Source organism: Embiotoca jacksoni, unplaced genomic scaffold, assembly GCF_022577435.1.
Source record: "Embiotoca jacksoni isolate LCO1_2020_lvr unplaced genomic scaffold, fEmbJac1.0.p SCAF_40, whole genome shotgun sequence".
Classification (NCBI taxonomy): Eukaryota; Metazoa; Chordata; class Actinopteri; family Embiotocidae; genus Embiotoca; species Embiotoca jacksoni.
This window is the reverse complement of record NW_027185393.1, coordinates 1,428,414-1,449,045: the sequence shown is the minus strand read 5'-3', so window position 1 is coordinate 1,449,045 and position 20,632 is coordinate 1,428,414. Positions and strand designations below refer to the sequence as shown.

General features: G+C 41.7%; 1 protein-coding gene across 1 annotated transcript in view; it reads left to right on the top strand.

Moving 5' to 3' along the window:
* Window positions 1-20,632, top strand: part of ca10a (carbonic anhydrase Xa) — a 251,084-nt gene that overhangs the window by 206,618 nt on the left and 23,834 nt on the right. The window contains exon 4 of the mRNA XM_069168584.1: window positions 7,050-7,235. Within this exon, the coding sequence (XP_069024685.1) occupies window positions 7,050-7,235 (186 nt within the window). The remainder of the gene's footprint in view (window positions 1-7,049; window positions 7,236-20,632) is intronic.

Sequence of the window (20,632 nt, the reverse complement as noted above, 5' to 3'; positions counted from 1 at the left end):
AACAGTAACGTCAGTAGACTCTTATGTAACGTATGTAATATTTACTACTCCAGGAAGTAGTCGGACCCTTAGCAACCACCTAGCAACAGAGAGGATTTCTAGTCTCCAACTGAATAAATACAGAACATAGAAACACTAAACTGATCAGCTAGCTCAGTCTGGTTGGAACAAAGATATCTGATGAACAAAGATATCTGATGAACAAAGATATCTGATGAACAAAGATATCTGACGAACAAAGATATCTGACGAACAAAGATATCTGATGAACAAAGATATCCATGTTCTCATGTGTTTTTAACATTTTAGCTCCGTGTCATGTGTTCAAACCAAACCGGTCCAGCTAGTCTCCTCTAGGACTGTAAGTGCGTGACTATCCGTGGTGTTACGGTACGGGTGCTCAGAGCGACCAAAAAGGACCAAAAGAGACCCGACTTCACCAAATGGGTCATTTAATAGAACTAGAACAAGTAGAAACTACATTATATTACATATTATATGACATTCAACTCTAATTCTATTTTCCCATTGAGGAGGTGGAGGGATATTTGTAGTGATGAGCAGGATGTGATGTCATGATGATTTGAGCACGGTCCAGATATTCAGTTGACCAATCAGATCTCTGGGTCAGAACTACTTGTATTAATTATGGTTGCATATGTAACAATGCTTCTATAAGGTCCCTATTAAAGGAGCAAACCAATGGATTTCTTTTCATTTTTTTAAAACTGAGTAACTGAAACAGGAGGAATAATTTGTTGGGGACTACTTTCAGTGGTGTAGTAATACATATGTGGTACTCTGGTGAGCATTTGGGGCCACGTGTGTGTTCATGGTAAACATGTGACCCAGATCCACCATGTGGTTGACTGACTCGTTTCAATAGTATTTGGACCACAGGGGAGCTCTGTGGTCCAGTCTGGAGGGAAGATAAAGCCTCCGTGTCCACCTCATATCATTATTTCAATTTGCATTATATACTGTTCATGTCATTACTCCCAACAAAAGACAGCTGAGAGAGCAGCAGAGCATCTCCTCGTGTTGTTTGGAAGCCATTAGCATAAAAGCGTAGACAGTATCGTCTGTGTAATAGTATAATGCTGAGACATGAGACGAGTTGGACAGCTCAGTGTTTTTGTTGATTGTCGTGCAGCCCAGTATTCACACAGTCCTCTGCTCGTCTGACAGCCTGCGTTTGTCTGTTATGAAAAAAAGCACAAAAGCCAGCGATTTCCACAAATACATCCAGAACACATAATAGAAATATGAACTGTCCGAGCCGCTTGTAATAATGACTTCGCTGCTCGTGGAAGTATCGAGACTCCAAAGAATAATGAGACGGCAGATTGGAGTATAGTGCCTTTGCTTTGTTTGCAACCTTTCCACTGTGCTGACTCTGTCTGATAATTGTTACAGCAGAAACATGACAAAACAAAGTGAGCTGGTTTTACTCCAATGTGTATTCATGTATTCTCCCAGCAGTTAGCTCAATGCAGCTGAATGTGATCTCTCTGAAGATTCCCTTCAATTATGAATGATTTTCTGTTTTCCTTCTCTTTCCAAAAACTGCTTTCGTGCCGCAGCAGAGTTTCGTCTTTATTTTCAGAATTACCACTTTTAAAGTTGAATTATTTGCATATCTGAGGTTGCATCACGTGCAGCTCTTCCTCGCCTTCACCAGCTGCAGCAGAGTTTCCTCCACGCTGTCGCCTGGTGTTCGGCACCTTCACAGGAGATTATCGATCCCAGGAGATGAAAGAATGACCAATTAGAAAAAAGTGCCGCTTTTCACCGTTTAAGCTTTGTAGTGGCCGCTCTGTGTCTCAGTTTCACTGTAAAACACAACACGATTACTCTCCAACCACACTTCACTACCCGCGCCTCCCAGCCAGCCTCCAGCCATTTACCCTGACAAGAGCAATCAGCCTGAACAGCAAATATCGGCTGGGGAGAGAAAAGAAGTGACATGAAACAGCAGATAAGGCCACAACCTGATGTTTCGTGACTCGTTTACACTTTTCTGATTATAATATTATAAATCTGAAATGCTGAGGTTATTGGAGCCTGGTGAATGGCAGTTATCTCATCGGTTTTTTTGTACACATTATGATCGAGTCTGCCTAAGAATGGGTCAGCTGTCATTTTGGTGGTTGGCCTTCGGTTGTACCAGACAGTGGCAGCTTGTTAGTCCGCTGGGGTGAAAGTTGGAGGCATTATGGGTAAAATATTTATTTGTGTGTCTATGTAGATTTTATTAAACGTAACTCAAACGCGAGGAATGTTGGGGACTATGTTCAGCAGTGGATTCATCTACATTTGGAGATGTAGTGAGTTATTTGGGGCTGCAGGACAGTTTATGTGGGATTCAGTCAATATAGACGACATTATGTGTGTTCATGGTAAAGCTGTATATTATCCTCCCAAAAATATGAAGCTGTGGCGACATAAATCTGATGATTTATTAGATCAGGAAATGTTTTACTTTACTTGGCACTTTTACAAACATCACAAAACCTTAAAGGGAGGATGTCGGGGTCGGTGGACAGGGAAACAGTGACACATATTTTATTCATATCAGGTTGTTTTTTTTACACGTCCAGCAGACACAATAACATTTCTGCCCACGTGATCCATGACCAATATTCTTTTAGCTGTGATGTTCTCTCCACTAACTACTGTGAAGAATATCCGGTTCATTAGCCGCTAGTTGCTAACCATATGGTAGCTGTACTGACCCTGCCGATCCTCGATGAGAGCTGTGAGACTCAACCAAAACAGGGCAGATGCAGGAAGTAAAAGCAAAGGAATGAATCGAAAGACACTAAAAAAAATATTGAATAATGCAAAGTTGTACCATCATCTGGGTTTATCACTGTGAATGTCACTTTCATATTACACATCGTCATTTCAGTCATTGTTAATGTAAAAATACAGCTTTGTTTTGTGTGCCAATGGAAGTGGCACACTGTACACTATTGCTGGAGGCAAAATTTTGCCGCGAAACTCTTCCTGCACCTTTGAGAAAACTCGTCTCGATCTAGAATATTGTGCTCTGACTTTTGGTAGCGATGTCGTAATGTGTTTACGTATTTCGCTAAAAACTGTGAAGTGAATTGGAAATCGTCCTGATGATTACCATTTTTGACAAATTTGACCAACTTTGGAGCCCTATTGCTCAGTCGTACTTTACAGTAGAAAGGTCATTCATAAGTTTAAACGGGTCACGAGTCTTTGAGCTTTTACTGACCAAAGCCGTGTTTTGATATCTGTCACGTTTTTTTCAAAATTGCAGGTTATGTTTTATAAACTTTTGGGAAGGTTCAGATCGAGAGTTGGTGATGTCACGCGTGATGTCAATTTTTGTCCCCTGAAATATTGTGAAAATAGTTGCGTTATTCCTGTTTTTTGCCCACAATTTACACTACATGTACAATTCATACATCAAACTGTAGAGATTTTTGTTCGCTTTCACCCAGTGTAACTCTCATTGCGGTGAGACTCACAGTTTTGTCCCAAATCCCCTCTGAGTGCCGAGTGCTCCCACAAACTCTCCAATAGACTCCCATTATATCTGAGCTCTGAAAGTTCGGTTCTCAATCAGAAACAGAGGGTGCCTCTAACCTGCCACCGAGCCCATATATTATGATCTAGGAACATGAAATTTAATACACTTATTACCGAGAAGTTTCTGCCGCTCACGGTGAAAGAATTTTTCCGATAGAACTGGTGGTTTTTGTTTGGTGAGGACTTTTCGAAGGCTCTCGTCCTATTCAGCGTCCCAATTTCTCCCCTCTACTCCTCCTCTCAGTGTGGATGAGAGAGCCCCTCCCCTCTCTGCTCCCTCAAGATCGCCATAGCAACCAGTCACTCCCACCTGTTTTTTAAACTGGAGCCTGACTGAACTCCAGCTGGTCAAACACACCTGAGACTGATTTATACTCATTAACTGATAACCGTCATTTTGTTTCCATACTACACACAATTCATGAAATGTCAGCAGCTTCATTGGCACCCTCAAAATTTCTGCAGGAATTTTCTAGATTATTTATATATTTGTCTTTTTGATCCACAGCTAAACCACAAAACAGTTAATTAAATCAGGCTGAATTAATGATTTTAGTAATAATTATCTGTCATGGATCTGGACTGATACAGCATTGATTAATGGTCGTTCATCAGTGGACCCTCTTCATCTCTGAGACCCCAGACTCTTCACCACTTCTAACTTATGAATTCCAGACAATAAAAGAGGAGGCCATGAGGGAGATGATCTTTTTTCTGGTCTTTTCAGGGGTCTCACATCAACCAACGTTGCTTCACTCAGAAACCTAAAAAGACTCTTCTCTCTACCTTTTACCTCTAAATCCAGCACACTTCACTCCTCCTGCTCGCAGTACTTATCTCCTCTTTGTATCGCTCCCTCTTCCTCTCTTTCTCCTTTCAAATCATTGATTTTTCAGAGCATCTATGAAATATTTACAATGTGTGGGCAGACTTCTTTCTCTGGGAGTATGGAGGAGGGAGGGGGTGATCATTTGAAAGCCAGTGGTGAAAGGAATGAAGGAGCAGCAGAGGGGGGAAAGCAAAGGGAGAGAAAGAGACAGATAAGAACGATGGAAGTCCGCCCCAAGTCGTGGCGTGAATATCAATGTTTGAGTCTGAAACTACTGTGATTATAAATATATAAACACAGTTACTCATGAATACCATCTTCCCCCATGTGAAGTATCAATTGTTGGCGTGTTGTGATTATTTCAACCTTTTTTCATCCCTACCTGTCCTTTCCTTTCACTCCCTCAGATTGGTGCCTAATTAAAAAAAGCCCTCAGGACTGTTCCTGCTTAAGCTCTGTAGGTGATACGGGTTTCATTTAAAACTCCCTAAGCCTTTAAAAACATGTGAGAAAGCAGCATCTCTATTTTACAGAAACCAAAGCTAAAAACATCAAGAGAAAAATGATGTTTCTTTAAAGCTCTTACTAAACAAATGACTCATTGCTCTATGAAGACTCAGACTGAGGAAAGCTTTTCTCACAATACACCAACAGCCTTTAGTAATAATTGTTCCAAAACTAGAAGTTTAAAAAGACTTCACAAGAGGCAATGATTTCAGATACTCTGGTGTAAGATTTGGAGTTTTCTTGAATAACCTTGGTGGTTCCTGTTAATATAGAAAAAAAAAATCCAGTCATATGAGCATCTTTGTGATAAACACATTATTGTACACATTTCTCACCTCTTTCCAAATACTGTTTAATAAGACGCAGCAGCAGAAAAATAAAAAACAAAATGCCCCCGCGAATCAATGACAAAGTATTATATTTGTTTTAATAAAATATCCAGTCATAGGAACATCATTTAAGAGTTTATGATCAGGTTAAAGGAGGAAATAGACCCTCCAGCCCAGGATGCAATGGGTTCACACCTCAGAGCTCCAGTTGTATGGGGTCATCTGCCTCCGACCAGGATACAGAGCTTCGACTGATACCCCTCGAGTCTGCAAGAGCAGGCGCAGAGGTGGAGGAATACTGGAGAAATCGTATACAGATGTAGATGAGGACGGCGCTAGAAACCTTTTGGTGGGATAGAACATCAAATTGACGTTAAACCACAAATGCAGAATGAAGCATAGGCCAAATTGGGTTCCATTATGTGTACTGAATAGAGGAAAAAAGATTGGTTTTCCTTGCAAGTAATGTTTTCAGATCTAGCAAACATGTTTGGGTCAGTACCACACAGCCTGAGTGAGAAAGAATATTTAGTAAAGGTGCAGCATATGTTTCACACAGCATGGCAGAGGTTAAAGGTCGGGGTAATGAAAGGTTGTAGCTACGATTTCCCCGTTAGCACCTATCATGGCTATGGAGGTGGTGATCAGGCCATCTAGGTAGGTGGTGGTGGGGGAGACGCTGCAGAATGGGCTACGCTTCCCTCCAATTAGAGCATATGGCCTGACATTAGTGACAACAACTGCCTCGTGTAAGGCGATTATAAGAGAAATTGAAATCGGCTGGGTAGAGAATTAAGCCGTAACATCTTGCTGGTGAAAGGAAAGTTTTAAATGATGGCGTTTTTTGTAGGTGAGGAAGAATTTTCATCATTGTTGGAAGAGCCAGTGAACAGTGTGAGAGATGGTCCACTAGTGATCTGAATTATGTTGATCAGGTCGGGCAGAGATTTTTTTCTGAAGGGTCAGAGAGAATAGAAAAGTCTAGACTTCCAGGGAAACTTAAGCCGTAGTGTCTACGGTTTGGGCTATTCCCAAGGGTTACAATGGCCACTGATAATGTATGAGTATTCAGCTTCTATGATAGAAACGCTAGAGAGGTTGATCATTTCAAATATTAGGAAATAGTTGGTGGCCACCTGATGCCTGAGCAGTGTGTTATTAAATAAAAGGGGGTTCCTTCAATTACTGCTATCTAGCTTGACTGAACAGTTGAAGTGTGCCATGGTAAGATTAGAGTTGCAGACATATGTGTTCGTGCAGTTGCCCAGGGTAAGCTGGGACTTTTGTGGAACAGTGGGTAAACTGGGACAGTTGGTAATCAGGGACAGTTGGTAAGCAGGGACAGTTGGTAATCAGGGACAGTTGGTAAGCTGGGAAAGTTGGTAAGCAGGGACAGTTGGTAAGCAGGTACAATGGATAAGCAGGGAGAGTTGGTAAGCAGGGACAGTTGGTAAACTGGGACAGTTGGTAAACTGGGAAAGCACACTTGGTTCTCATAACACTGCATATCCAGAGCATCCCAAACATGCTCAGTGGGTGTCATGTCTGCTGAGTCTGAAGGCCATGTCAGGAAGTCTGTACAGACCGTGACCACATGGGGCCATGCATTATGGGGCCATGCATTATGATGCTGCAACATGGCGGTGGCGACGGATTAATGGCACGACAACAGGCCTCAAACTACCATCAATAGAACACAAAATGCACTAGTGTATAACTTTTTTCATTTGTGTGCATCATATTTCGTATAGTTTTGGGTTTTTAGTCTGTAATTACAACCAGCAGTGTTTAATCAGCTGTATCCCATCTGTTTTCCCCAGGTGGGAGGGACGATGTACAACACAGGCCGCCACGTCTCTCTGCGATTGGACAAGGAGCATCTGGTTAACATCTCTGGAGGACCAATGACGTACAGCCATCGTCTGGAGGAGATCCGGCTACACTTCGGCAGTGAGGACGGCCAGGGCTCCGAACACCTGCTGAATGGACAGGCCTTCTCTGGAGAGGTGTGTGCGCGTGTGTGTGTGTGTGGGGGGGGGATGCTGTGGATATTTAACACTGTGTTGCGTCACCTCTTCTTTTTACAACACTCTGTAAATGTCTGGGATCTGAGGAGAGCAGTTGCTGGAGTTTTGAAAGTGAAATGTGGTCCCATTCTTGCCTGATAGAGGATTACAGCTGCTCAACAGTTCAGGGTCTCCTTTGTTGTATTGTTCATGTCCTGATGCTCCAGATGTTTTCAATGACTGACAGGTCTGGACTGCAGGAGGCCAGTTTATCAGCGGACTCTTCTACTACGGAGCCATGCTGTTGGTGTTTCTGGATCATGTTTCTATCTGGTTTCTTCTTTGGAGAGTTTTAACATCATTTGTGGACGCAGCGATGAACTGTGTTCACAGACGATGGTTTTCACAAGTGTTCCTGAGCCCATGCAGTGATTTCCACTCCAGAATAGTGTGTTTTTAATGCAGTGCTGCCTGAAGGCCCGAAGATCACCACCATCCAATATTGGTTTCCAGCCTTGTACCTTGTGTTCGGAGATTTCTCCAGATTCTCTGAATCTTTTAATGATATTATGAACCGTAGACGATGAAATCCACTAATTCTTTGTAGTTTTACGTTGAGGAACATTATTCTTAGATTGTTGCACTATTTTCCCAAACAGTCTTGCACAGAGTGGTGAACCTCTCCTCATCTTCACTGCTGAGACACTGCCTCTCTGGGATTCTATTTTTATACCCAATCATGTTACTGATCTGTTACCAGTCAAACCTAATTAGTCGTGAGATGTTCTACCTGGTGTTATTTTTTAGCGTTACACAACTTTTCTTGTCTTTTGTTGCTTCCATATGATTATTTCCTGGTGGCAGTATGTCCCCTGTGCAGACCTGTACAAACTCACAGAAATCTTTGAAAGCAGAAAGCAAAGATTCAGCCATTCATGTCTGGCCAGCATTAATGTGACTCCAGATCATTAAAGGGGCCAGACGTGAGTTACTCTGCTCTATTCTACTCAGTTTGTCACAAAAGATTTTCCAAACACATTAAGGTGAAAATGGAAGTGCTTTTGGTGTTGGTGTTAATTACACAAAGACACATTTCAAAAGTTTTTGCTTACCTCTGTGAGGTGACAAGTAATAAACAGTTACATCAACCCTTACCATTGCTAATGAAAGTTACGGTAAACTGGAAACTTAACAAGACCAACTGTCAGCTAGGCTTGCTTATTTCACCTTGTGTTATAGAGAATTTCTCTTTGCTCTTTGATAATTAAATTCAACTCATTTCAGGAGACTTTAAAACAGTAGTTAATTACAAGAGCTAGTTTTGAATCCAGAGATAGTCTGCAATGTAACCATGTGACCCTTACCCCCTGCAGGCTTTGTATTGTTGGGCCACTAGGGTGCAGTAGAACAACCAAAGAAGCACACGGTAGTATTTTAATTTGATTGGTTATGACAAAGGTAATCGATTGTTGTGTAATGTAATGTTTATCAGAGGCTTTATTGTTTGTTTGTTTTGTTTTTGAAACAGTAATGAGAGCTGTCAGACTCAACCACTTTATCACACAGTTGTGGTTTGTAAATGTTTTCCTTAATGATTTTTGCCTTCTTTATTGCTGTTTATTGCTCCAAAACAAAACAAAAATGGAAGCTATAATGAGTTGTGTGGTAATGGTTAAAAAAAACTCAACCTTGACCAAAAATTTATTTGGGTTATTTTTCTTTTTTTCTTTTGCAAAGCAGTATAAAGTAGCAAAAAATGTATTTAGTAAAGTACCGGTATCTCAAAACACTGCTTGAGTAAATGTAGTTACTTTGCAGCTCAACAGATAGACTTTTGAAATGAGTAAATATGATTATTATTATTACTGGGGTGTATGTGGGAGCAGCACATGAAATATTGAGGGAATTCCATCTTGTCTGAAAGCAGAATTTATTCGAGCAAATGTTAGAAGTTTTTGATGAAAAAATGACCCTTGAATTTCAGCATTATTATGTGGATTTTAAAAAGGTTTTTACACACCTGGGGTCCGAATCTGCAGAGAACCGTGTGACACTCTAAATGAGCCTTCATGTGTCAGCAGCAATTTGCACCAGTGCTTTCAGAGAGAACAAACTTGTCTTGGAGATGACAGTTAAGCATTTAACTCTGAACACACACTCACACACACACACACACACACACACACACACACACACACACACACACACACACACACACACACACACACACACACACACACACACAAACGTACTTACACACACGTGCACGTCTGCGCTCTGGCATTTAAAATTTTTGACGAGTGAAACAATTAGCTTCCCGGGCTTTGATTGTTCAACAAAATCATGAGTCACTCGCGCCGCTGCATTCCACCGCCATTATATGAATAATCAATTTGTATGGCAGCAAAATAATTGCAGTCTTGACAGGCAAATTTATTATAATTAATGATAATCATTTATCCTCCCTCAGAGTGTGAGAGCTGATATTCAAATCATAATAAAACAAGTGTTTACTGCGTCTTTCGGAGGTAGAGAGAGCTGGAACCCAAGCCTGATAGGACACACACACACACACACACACACACACACACACACATTGAGGGAGTTTATGAAGGCTCCCTTGAGCCTTCATAAAGGCCTTCATAAAGGCTCCCGCCTTCACTCTCTGATTCTCCCTTTGAGGCTGAACCTTGTGTTGGAGCAGTTGTTCAGAGCTGCAGCCGAGAAGCTTTGCAGAGATTTGCAGCTGATATCTGAAATGTGATGTCACTCTGTTTCCTTGTTGCACACAACATCCCTAAGGCGGGAAAAAAACAAGGGGAAAAGGTTATGTTGACAACAGTCGTTTCTACTTGATACTGTATGTGGGACAGAGCTGCCTTCAAAATAATAGTCATGTGTCCTTTATTGTGGAAAGTATGTCGTGTGTAGAGCTTCCACCAAGTTGTTACAGTTTCAAATGTCCAGAAAAGGAAGAGGATGTGAAAACGTGAGCACTTACTCATCCTCACCTGGGTGTTAACTCTCAGGTTACATGAACTATAATGACATTTCTATAAAACTTATTTTCTGCATCAAATAGCTACATTTTGAAGGATAAAACAAGAGTACATTCATTAGCTAGGACCCCTCCTCGGCCGGGGGCGAACCTTCATTGATTGGGGGAGATTAAGCCGGGGTGAGAGTTTCGCGGTTTGGGGAAGGCTTAGTCGAGGATCCACTGCGGCTCCCGGGCCTCGCAGATCCCCGAGATCTCCACGTGGGACGGAGGGATAAAGGCTATGAAACATGATAACCATAAGAGGAACGGTTTAACAAGAGGGAGGGAGGGATGCAGAAAACGTGAACGGGCCGAGGTTTAGAGTGGGTGGACATTTCTAGGAGTGTGGCCGGAAGTGGGGGAGTGGTTGAGGCGTGGTCCTGCTCCTGAAATTCAGCTAAAACTTTATCTCCAATTATCTATTGAAGGATAATTCTGGTTTAATTTAACATAGCATATTTCCCTTAATGTGACTATTGTGGGGTTGTTAACTTTGCTCTCTCCACCTCTGTTGTAGAGATAAATGGTGCACATCAGGGCGACTGTCACGAGCTCCGTGCAATTTTACAAGACACCTGATTTTAAATCAACTGGCGAGTGTCGCCGGATGGATTTTAATACACAAGTAATCGTACAAACTCAAGTAATTTGAAAGGTAATAATTATTTTTAAGACTTGGATGCAAACGTTCTGCACTCACTGAAGTCTGCGGACTTCACCTGCTGAGTTTCTTCCCGTCAGATGTTTTGCCAGGCAGCCACGGACTTCTTTTCTTTTTGTAAGTGCAGTATAAATATATACAGAATACAATGAAGCATAAAATTTGTTTATCAGAATAACTGGCAGCAAATTGATGGTTGTATGCTGTAGCTGACAAACTGCAGAGAAAACCAGGCCAGGAGGTTGTGAACGGACCTTTTTACATCCTGTGTCCTGTTGCCATGTTCTCCTCAGATAAACAACTGTTTCTGAGTGAAATGACAACAAGCAAACATCTTCACCATCGTCCGTCCGTCCCCCCCCCCCCCAGCAACCCACAGCCCCCGCTGCTCTCCGAGCTGAAGCCGTGACTTCAAGGTCCGATAAGATGTTTCATAATCCAAAATGCAGAAAAATCCTCTCTCGCCGGCTCCCGGCTGCAGATTGAGTGGTGGCAGCTCGTCCTTGAAACGTGAACAAAGAAAGCAATATTCAAACTTTTTAAAGCAGAGTATCCTTTAAAACAGCAGCCTGTGGGAGGAGGAGGGTGAGTGATGGCTCATGAGTGTGTGTGTGTGTGTGTGTGTGTGTGTGTGTGTGTGTGTGTGTGTGTGTGTCTGTGTGTGTGTGTGTGTGTGTGTGTGTGTGTGTGTGTGTGTGTGTGTGTCTGTGTGTGTGTGTGTGTGTCTGCATGTGTGTGTGTGTGTGTGTGTGTGTGTGTGTCTGTGTGTGTGTGTGTGTGTGTATGTGCGCGTGTGTGTGTGTGTGTGTGTGTGTGTCTGTGTGTGTGTGTGTGTGTGTGTGTGTGTGTGTGTGTGTCTGTGTGTGTGTGTGTGTATCTGTGTGTGTGTGTGTGTGTGTGCGTGTGTGTGTGTGTGTGTGTGTGTGTATGTGCGCGTGTGTGTGTGTGTGTGTGTGTGTGTGTGTGTGTGTGTGTGTGTATGTGCGCGTGTGTGTGTATGCACGTGATGAACTTCAGATATGAAAATATCCAAATACTGCAGACTTTGTTGGGACTTTAATGATGTTGTTCACTACCTTATACAATCTGCACGTGCATTTGTATTCATAGGATGTATTATCAGTGGCTCACGTGGGTATATTCATGCTGATGAGCGTATCAAGCCCTTCTTCACACTGGGACGCTCTCATGACAACATGGAGGATTATAAAGAGGCTGACTGTAAACCTTCAACAGAGACACGGTCACATAAACAATTTGCTTACAAGCGTGTGTTTTATGCTGTTGATGTGTATCATCTCACTGTCTCAATTCAATTCAATTCAATTCAATTCAATTCAATCCAATTCAATTCAATTCAATTCAATTCAATTCAATTCAATTCAATTCAATTCAATCCAATTCAATTCAATTCAATTCAATTCAACTTTATTTATGAAGCGCCAAATCACAACACAGGTTATTTCATGGCACTTAACACATTAAAGTCCTTACAGCAAGACTTTACAATATTATACAGAGAAACCAACAATTCAACAATTCAATAATTCAACAATTCAACAATTCAACAATTCAACAATTCAACAATTCCCACATAAGCTAGGAGGGAAAAAAAACTCCTCTTTAAGGGAGAAAAACCTCCAACAGAGGGAAGAAAAACTCCTTTTAACAGGAAGAAACCTCCGACAGAACCAGGATCAGAGGTGGGCGGGGCATCTGTTAACAGAACCAGGCTCAGAGGTGGGCGGAGCCTCTGTTAACATAACCAGGATCAGAGGTGGGCGGGGCATCTGTTAACAGAACCAGGATCAGAGGTGGGCGGGGCATCTGTTAACAGAACCAGGCTCAGAGGTGGGAGGAGCATCTGTTAACAGAACCAGGATCAGAGGTGGGCGGAGCCTCTGTTAACAGAACCAGGATCAGAGGTGGGCGGGGCATCTGTTAACAGAACCAGGATCAGAGGTGGGCGGAGCCTCTGTTAACATAACCAGGATCAGAGGTGGGCGGGGCATCTGTTAACAGAACCAGGATCAGAGGTGGGCGGGGCATCTGTTAACAGAACCAGGATCAGAGGTGGGCGGAGCCTCTGTTAACAGAACCAGGCTCAGAGGTGGGCGGAGCATCTGTTAACAGAACCAGGATCAGAGATGGGCGGAGCCTCTGTTAACATAACCAGGATCAGAGGTGGGCGGGGCATCTGTTAACAGAACCAGGATCAGAGGTGGGCGGGGCATCTGTTAACAGAACCAGGATCAGAGGTGGGCGGAGCCTCTGTTAACATAACCAGGATCAGAGGTGGGTGACCATCTGCCTCGACCAGTTGGGGAGAGAGGAGAGCAGAGAGAGAAAAGGACAGCATAGAGATAGAAGAGAAGAACTGTTGGTGGAGACGACAAGCACAGGACAGAGACATGCAGCTCCATGACGGGACATCTGGAAAAGAAAGAAGAGAAACTACACGAGCGAAGGAACTGAATGGAGACAACAGATAATAAGAAGAAACTATGGGAGAGAAGAAGATGGTGAGGTATGAGTCAGTTAAAGAGTAGGAGGAAAGAAAAGAAGCTCAACGTGTAACGAGGTCCTCCAGCAGCCTCGGCCTATAACAGCATAACTAAGGGTTGGTTCAGGTCTACCTGAGCCAGCCCTAACTATAGGCTTTATCAAAAAGGAACGTTTTGAGTCTAATCTTAAAGCTAGAGAGGGTTTCTGCCCCTCCAACACAAACTGGGAGCTGGTTCCACAGGGGAGGAGCCTGAAAACTGAAGCTCTGCCTCCCATTCTACTTCTGGAAACTCAAGGAACCACAAGTAGACCAGCGTACTGAGAGAGAAGTGCTCTGCTAGGATTATATGGTTCTATAAGATCTCTAAGATATGATGGAGCCTGGTCATGTAGAGCTTTGTAAGTCATCAAGAGAATTTTAAATTATATTCTTGATTTCACAGGAAGCCAGTGAAGATAAGATAAAACTGGAGAAATATGATCTCTCTTGTTAAATCCCATCAGTACTCTTGCTGCAGCATTTTGGATCAGCTGCAGGTTTTTAATGAGTAATTTGGACATCCTAACAACAAGGAATTACAATAATCTAGTCTAGAAGTAACAAACACATGAATGAGTTTTTCTGCGTCACGCTGAGGAAGGATTTTCCTGATTTTATTAATATTACGTAGATGAAAGAAGGCAGTTCTGGAGATTTGCTTTATATGGTGTCTAAAGGACAAATCCTCATCAAAGATGACTCCAAGGTTCCTCACAGTTTTACTGGAGGCCAAGACAACATCATCTAGAGTAACTAAGTGATTACAGAAAGAGTTTCTGAGGTGTTTAGGACCAAGTACAATAACTTCTGTTTTGTCTGAATTTAGAAGCAGGAAGTTTTTGGTCATCCAGGCCTTTATGTCTTTTAGACAGGCTTCAAGTTTTACTAACTGATTAGTTTCATCTGGTTTTATAGAAAGATATAGCTGAGTGTCATCTGCATAACAATGGAAGTTGATGCAGTGCTTCCTGATGACATCTCCTAATGGAAGCATGTACAAAGCAAAAAGTATTGGGCCTAACACTGAGCCTTGTGGAACTCCATAACTAACTCTTGTTTGTCTGGAAAACTCATTGTTGACATGGACAAACTGGAATCTATCTGATAAGTAGGATTTGAACCAGTCTAATGCAGTTCCTTTAATCCTCGTAACGTCTTCTAATCTCTGTAATAAGATCGTATGATCAATCGTATCAAAAGCAGCACTGAGGTCCAGAAGAACAAGTACAGAGACGAGTCCATTATCTGAGGCTAACAAAAGGTTGTTAGTAACTTTCACCAGAGCTGTTTCTGTGCTATGATGAACTCTAAAGACTGAACATCTTCAAACAGATCATTCCTTTGTAAATGATCAAAAAGTTGATTTGAAACAACCTTTTCAAGAATTTTAGAAATAAACGTCAGGTTGTAAATTAGTCTGTAGTTTCCTAAAACAGCTGATCAAGAGTCGGCTTTTTAAGTAAAAGTTTAATTACAGCCACTTTAAAAGCCTGCGGTACATAGCCGGTTACAATAGATAGGTTGATCTGATCTAATATGGAAGTATTAATTAAAGGGAAGACTTCCTTAAAAAGTTTAGTTGGGATGAGATCTAACAGACAGCTAGAGGATCCAGATGAAGAAATAATTCTAGTTAACTCAGAGAGCTCAACAGGAGAGAAATGTTCCAAGTTTACATCTGGTCCTACAGTTGCTTCCAGGGCTGCTGTGCTTAACATCACATCAATGATGGTGGCGGGAAGGATCTGCCCGATTCTCTCCCTGATAGTAAGAATTTTATTAGTAAAGAAGTTAATGAAGTCATTACTGCTGAGAGCTGAAGGAATAGAGGACTCAACAGAGCTGTGACTCTTTGTCAGCCTGCTACAGTGATGAAAAGAAACCTGGGGTTGTTCTTGTTGTCCTCTATTAATGATGAATAATATAAAGTCCTGGCCTTACGAAGAGCTTTCTTATATAATATTAGACTCTCCTTCCAGGCAGGTGAAATTCTTCTAAATTAGTGGAACTCCATTTCCTTTCCATCTTTCTAGTCGCTGCCTAGCAGAGCGTAGTTCTGAGTTGTACCATGGAGACAACTTCCTCTGGTTCATGACTCTCTTCTTCAGAGGGGCGACATCATCTAGAGTTGTAGCAGAGATACTGCAGTGTTTTCTACCAGATGATCCACTAGTGTGGGACTAAGATCAACGTAGATGTCTTCCACTGCTTTAACACACGGCATCGAAGAGGATAAGCAATGACATCAATGTTGTTATTTTACTGGAAGGTTGTTGTTTCTCTCAGAACCAGCAGCTGGATGGATCTCAGTGTTATCAGTTATGGTCATTAGTTAGGAACAATATATTACTATTATTTGATTTTAGTGGGTTTTCAGATCTGTACTGTATCAATATCGATACAAAATAACACTGTTCAAATATCTGTATTGGTCAGACATGTTGACACCAACCATCAACCATCAGTGATGTCATCAACCATCAGTGATGTCATCGTTGGTTTGTGAACATTATGAATCCTCCAGTTCAGATTCTGTCCGTCACCATCTTGTTAGTTCGGAGCGGTTTGGAGCAGGAAGTGACCATATTTGGACGAGCTGGGGGAGGAGCCAGCGGTGGATCTGACCGATCTGATCGGAAACCTGACGATACTACGTCCCGCCCACCGATAGCTGTAACCTGACTGCACCACAGGCCTGTCAATCAAACAGACACGCCCCCCAAAAACAGGTCTTGAATCTTCTTTTCTAATGAATGAGGGATTATTTTCAGATGGACCTCCAGAAAACTAATAATAAGGAGTGACTTTAGCTAACAACACCGAGATAACTGATGGACACATTTTATTCACTTTGGATTTGATGAGAGAAGTTGAATGGGAGTCTATGGAGCCGGAGGCTTTTTGGAGCCGACCTCTAGTGGCACTTGGTGGTATTGCAGCTGAAGACACTTCTGGATCGGAACCATTTTACAGACTTGGAACCTATAAACACTTTTATATCCAGTCTGTGGGTGCAACACTTGCTGTGTGCATCAAGTTTGTCCCAGTAGGACATACATACAGAGTGTGAGGTTGTTAACGTGTGTATGTGTGGTTTCACATTCTCTCATCCATTTACTCAAGTTAACCTGTTAAGTCTCAGACATTCACAGTAAATTCAGTAACAGCTCCATAAGTGTGACAACATTGGGCTTCATGAATCACAGACAATCAGCAGAATTGTTTTAAATGCAATAAGCTGTTTTTTTCTCATCAGCAGATCAGCTTAAAATAACTTTTCATAATAATAATAATAATTGTTATTTCTATCAAAAGAGTAAATCTGAGAGTAAATATCATCCTGATAACAATGAGTCAGTGACACTGATGTTATTACAAAAAAATCCACTTCAACTCAATTACATCTGTTTCAACAGAAATGACCTTTGAAACCAGGAGCTGGGTTGTATTTTACAGTTTCAACATTCAGGGTGGAAAGAGTTTCTTGTTCGACATCATCGTTTCTGCAAATTATCCACCGTCTTTCCTGTCAACAACATTTCTGTTACTTCTCAGCGTGTACGTTTCTCCTGCTTTTCCACGAATCAGTCGATCTCAAACCATTGACCTCTCCCCGCAGGATCCACTTCACACCATTTTCTTCTTATAGCTTTTCTCTGCTGGCTAAGAGCAAGATTTCTGTCGTCTGTGTATGTATACTTTGTGCTGCCCCCTCATTGTTGCTGAGGTACATCACAGCACAGGTGTTTGGGATGGCATATCCCATAATGTCTTTAATGTCAGAGTGATCTTCAGGTCGTGTTTGGGTACATAGTTGTGATGGTTAAGGTTTGCGTAAGAGGCTTAGGAAGCGCATTGTGACTATGAATGTCCTCCACAAAGATAGCTGAACAATCGTGTGTGTGTGTGTGTGTGTGTGTGTGTGTGTGTGTGTGTGTGTGTGTGTGTGCGTGCGTGCGTGCGTGCGTGCGTGTGTGTGTGTGTGTGTGTGTGCGTGCGTGTGCGTGCGTGTGTGTGTGTGTGTGTGTGTGTGTGTATGTTTTCGGAGCTGATTCACAGTCTAATCTGAAAATGAAACACCTTTCTCTTTTAATAAGTGCGAAAAAAAAATCAAAATAGGATTTCTCCACAAGGCTGGCTCGTGTTTTTACAAACTTAGACATTACTCAGCCGTCTTATTACAATCTGATATAAAAAAAAATGTTTTTAAAAAATCAAAGAAAGAACAAATGTCTTCAGGTTATAATAACAGGTCAAAACTGATCCTGGAAAATTACGCTTTTATTTATATCAAAACAAACACGATGCCTGTGTGATGAACATGTAATGCATCACGGGAAATCAAATGAGAACGTGGCAATAAAGGTGCATTCCGCCGGATGTTTCAGCCCATTAAGTCCCTCATATCTCCTCAGCGCTGTGTGAAGTGGGCCTATAGTTTCCTGATGGATTTCCTTCCTTCCAGGCAGCCGCTGCTTTGTGTTCATTTCAGTTCACTGCGGAGACTTGAAACGCAGGTGATCCATCACAGGGAAGAATTCATCTTTTATTTTTCTGTCAATGTTGTATTGAAGTGAGGTCACACAGGCACTCAGTTGGAAACATTTGCTGAGTTTGCATTCAAGGACACTGTGACGTTTTACAACTTTTACACAACGAAACATCAGATTCATGTTATCAATTTGATGAAGTTCCATCTTTGGTAATTGTTTATGTTCGAGATTGGATTTGTATTTACTTGTTTTCTTATTAAATGTTTATTTTGATGGCAACAAGTATGTAGCATGAACCAGTAGCTCATTAGCAATGTCTATCCCGTGGGCCTTGTAATTGTGGGTCTGTAAAATACTATTAGACAATAGAATCAGATTTGTGTGTCAGATTTCAGCTGTTTTAGAAAAATAAATAGTTCAAATTGTTGCAAGAAAATTACATTTTTGAACAAGTAAATTGTTTAAAGTATATCTACAGATTTCTGCAGGTATCTGTGTCTCTGGAGCTGCATGTTTCTGACCTTTGGTTGGCGGACCCACCAACCTGCCCACTGTTTATTATTTGTTGTATTTCTATGCTGCTCTTTTCTCTCTCTGCTTTTCTCTCACTTGAGGCCTCTGAGTCTGCTTCTGTCTGCTTCTGTCTAACAGGAAGAAACCTGGGATTTCCCAAAGTTTCTTCTAAAAGGGAGTTTTTCCTCCCCACTGTCCCTCATGTGGGAATCTTTGGACATGTTTACATTTGGACTTGATGGTGAGAGATGAAAAACTCAAAGGAGCAGTAGAATTGTTCCTGTGGGGATCATTAATGTCTGCACCAGTTGGATTGTGTTATCCATCCAGTAGAGCAGAACTAAAACAAGCAGCTGACAGCACCAGGAAAAGAGTGAGAGGGTAAATCTCCGGGATACATCGAGAACCAGGAATTTCTGCACTGAAAGTTTGTGACTTTAGTTGTTCGGACATTTCATAGGATATGTTGAAACATCTTTGACATGCTGATGGCGTGACATGAAGAAGGTTCAGGAAACGACCAACGTCTTTAGGGTTCATCCCTTGTGGTTGATACATTTCAGTCTGGAAGTTAAAACGATCACCCATCCTACTATTTGTCATGACGACAACTTATTTTGTTGTTCCTCAGTTGTTTTTGTGCCTAAACCTAACCATAACTTCACCATTGCCTTGTCATATCGTACAGGAGTTAGTGTATTTTTCAAAAGTGATTTCTAACAGCTGATCTGTGGCGTTACCCCCCTGCTGCTCCTGTTTAGTATTATCAATGTGGTCATTGAGGCTGAAGGCCGTAGAACAAGAGAGAGGGTTGTAAAAGTAGAGGAAATAGTCTGAGTACAGAGCATCAAAGAAAAACTTTTCATGAATCAGACACACAAAGGTCTCAACTTTCAATAGTAGGGGAGTAAAAACTCTATTATAACCCACCATACTTCTGTTATACTTTCTATTCTTTCATTGTCAGAGGATGCTGCCTGGAAAATGCTGAAATGTGAAACGATATCATCAGACATACTATGAAGCTTTCTCTCTGAGAATATATTATTCTACCAACGTGTAGTTGGTTTAAAAGTTCTTTCAAAATAAAATATACCAACAATGACGTGCATTTTATTTCCATTTAAAGTTCAACTTTCCAATCCAACGTTTGTCATTTCTTACATTTTTCTCTAACATTTAAATTAACATCTAAATTTAAATAATCAAACTTAAATGTTGGAAACAAGCACAAATATCATGTAAAACATGAGAAGCCATTTGTCTCTTCTATCTGTTATATTCCTTGTTCCGTATCATTGACAATTACTTAAGAAATGAACACACAAACACATATTAACAACCTCACACCCTGTATGTGTGTCCTACTGAGATAAACTTGATAAACTAGATATAAAAGAGTTCGTAGCTTCAGGTCTGAAAAATGGTTCCGATCCAGAAGTGTCTTCAGCTGCAATACCAGCGAGTGCCACTAGAGGTCGGCTCCAAAAAGCCTCCGGCTCCATAGACTCCCATTCAACTTCTCTCATCAAATCCAAAGTGAATAAAATGTGTCCATCAGTTATCTCGGTGTTGTTAGCTAAAGTCACTCCTTCTTCTTAGTTTTCTGGAGGTCCATCTGAAAATAATCCCTCATTCATTAGAAAAGAAGATTCAAGAAGACCTGTTTTTGGGGGCGTGTCTGTTTGATTGACCGGCCTGTGGTGCAGTCAGGTTACAGCTATCGGTGGGCGGGACGTAGTATCGTCAGGTTTCCGATCAGATCGGTCAGATCCACCGCTGGCTCCTCCCCCAGCGCGTCCAAATATGGTCACTTCCTGCTCCAAACCGCTCCGAACTAACAAAGATGGTGACGGACAGAATCTGAGCTGGAGGATTCATAATGTTCACAAACCAACGATGACATCACTGGTGGTTGATGACATCACTGATGGTTGGATCTTGCCTTTGCAGGCATGACTAATCAATCACAAGCATCATCTCTTCACAAGGCTCAATAAGTAGATCATCGATGAACTCCTCAGCAGGTCGCCATCTTTGAACCCGTTAAACTTGTTTTTGTTTTCACCTCCTTCACAGGACTTAAACATATTAACCTTTTCCACCACACTGACAGGTTAATGTGCCCCTTTGACTGTTTTTTAA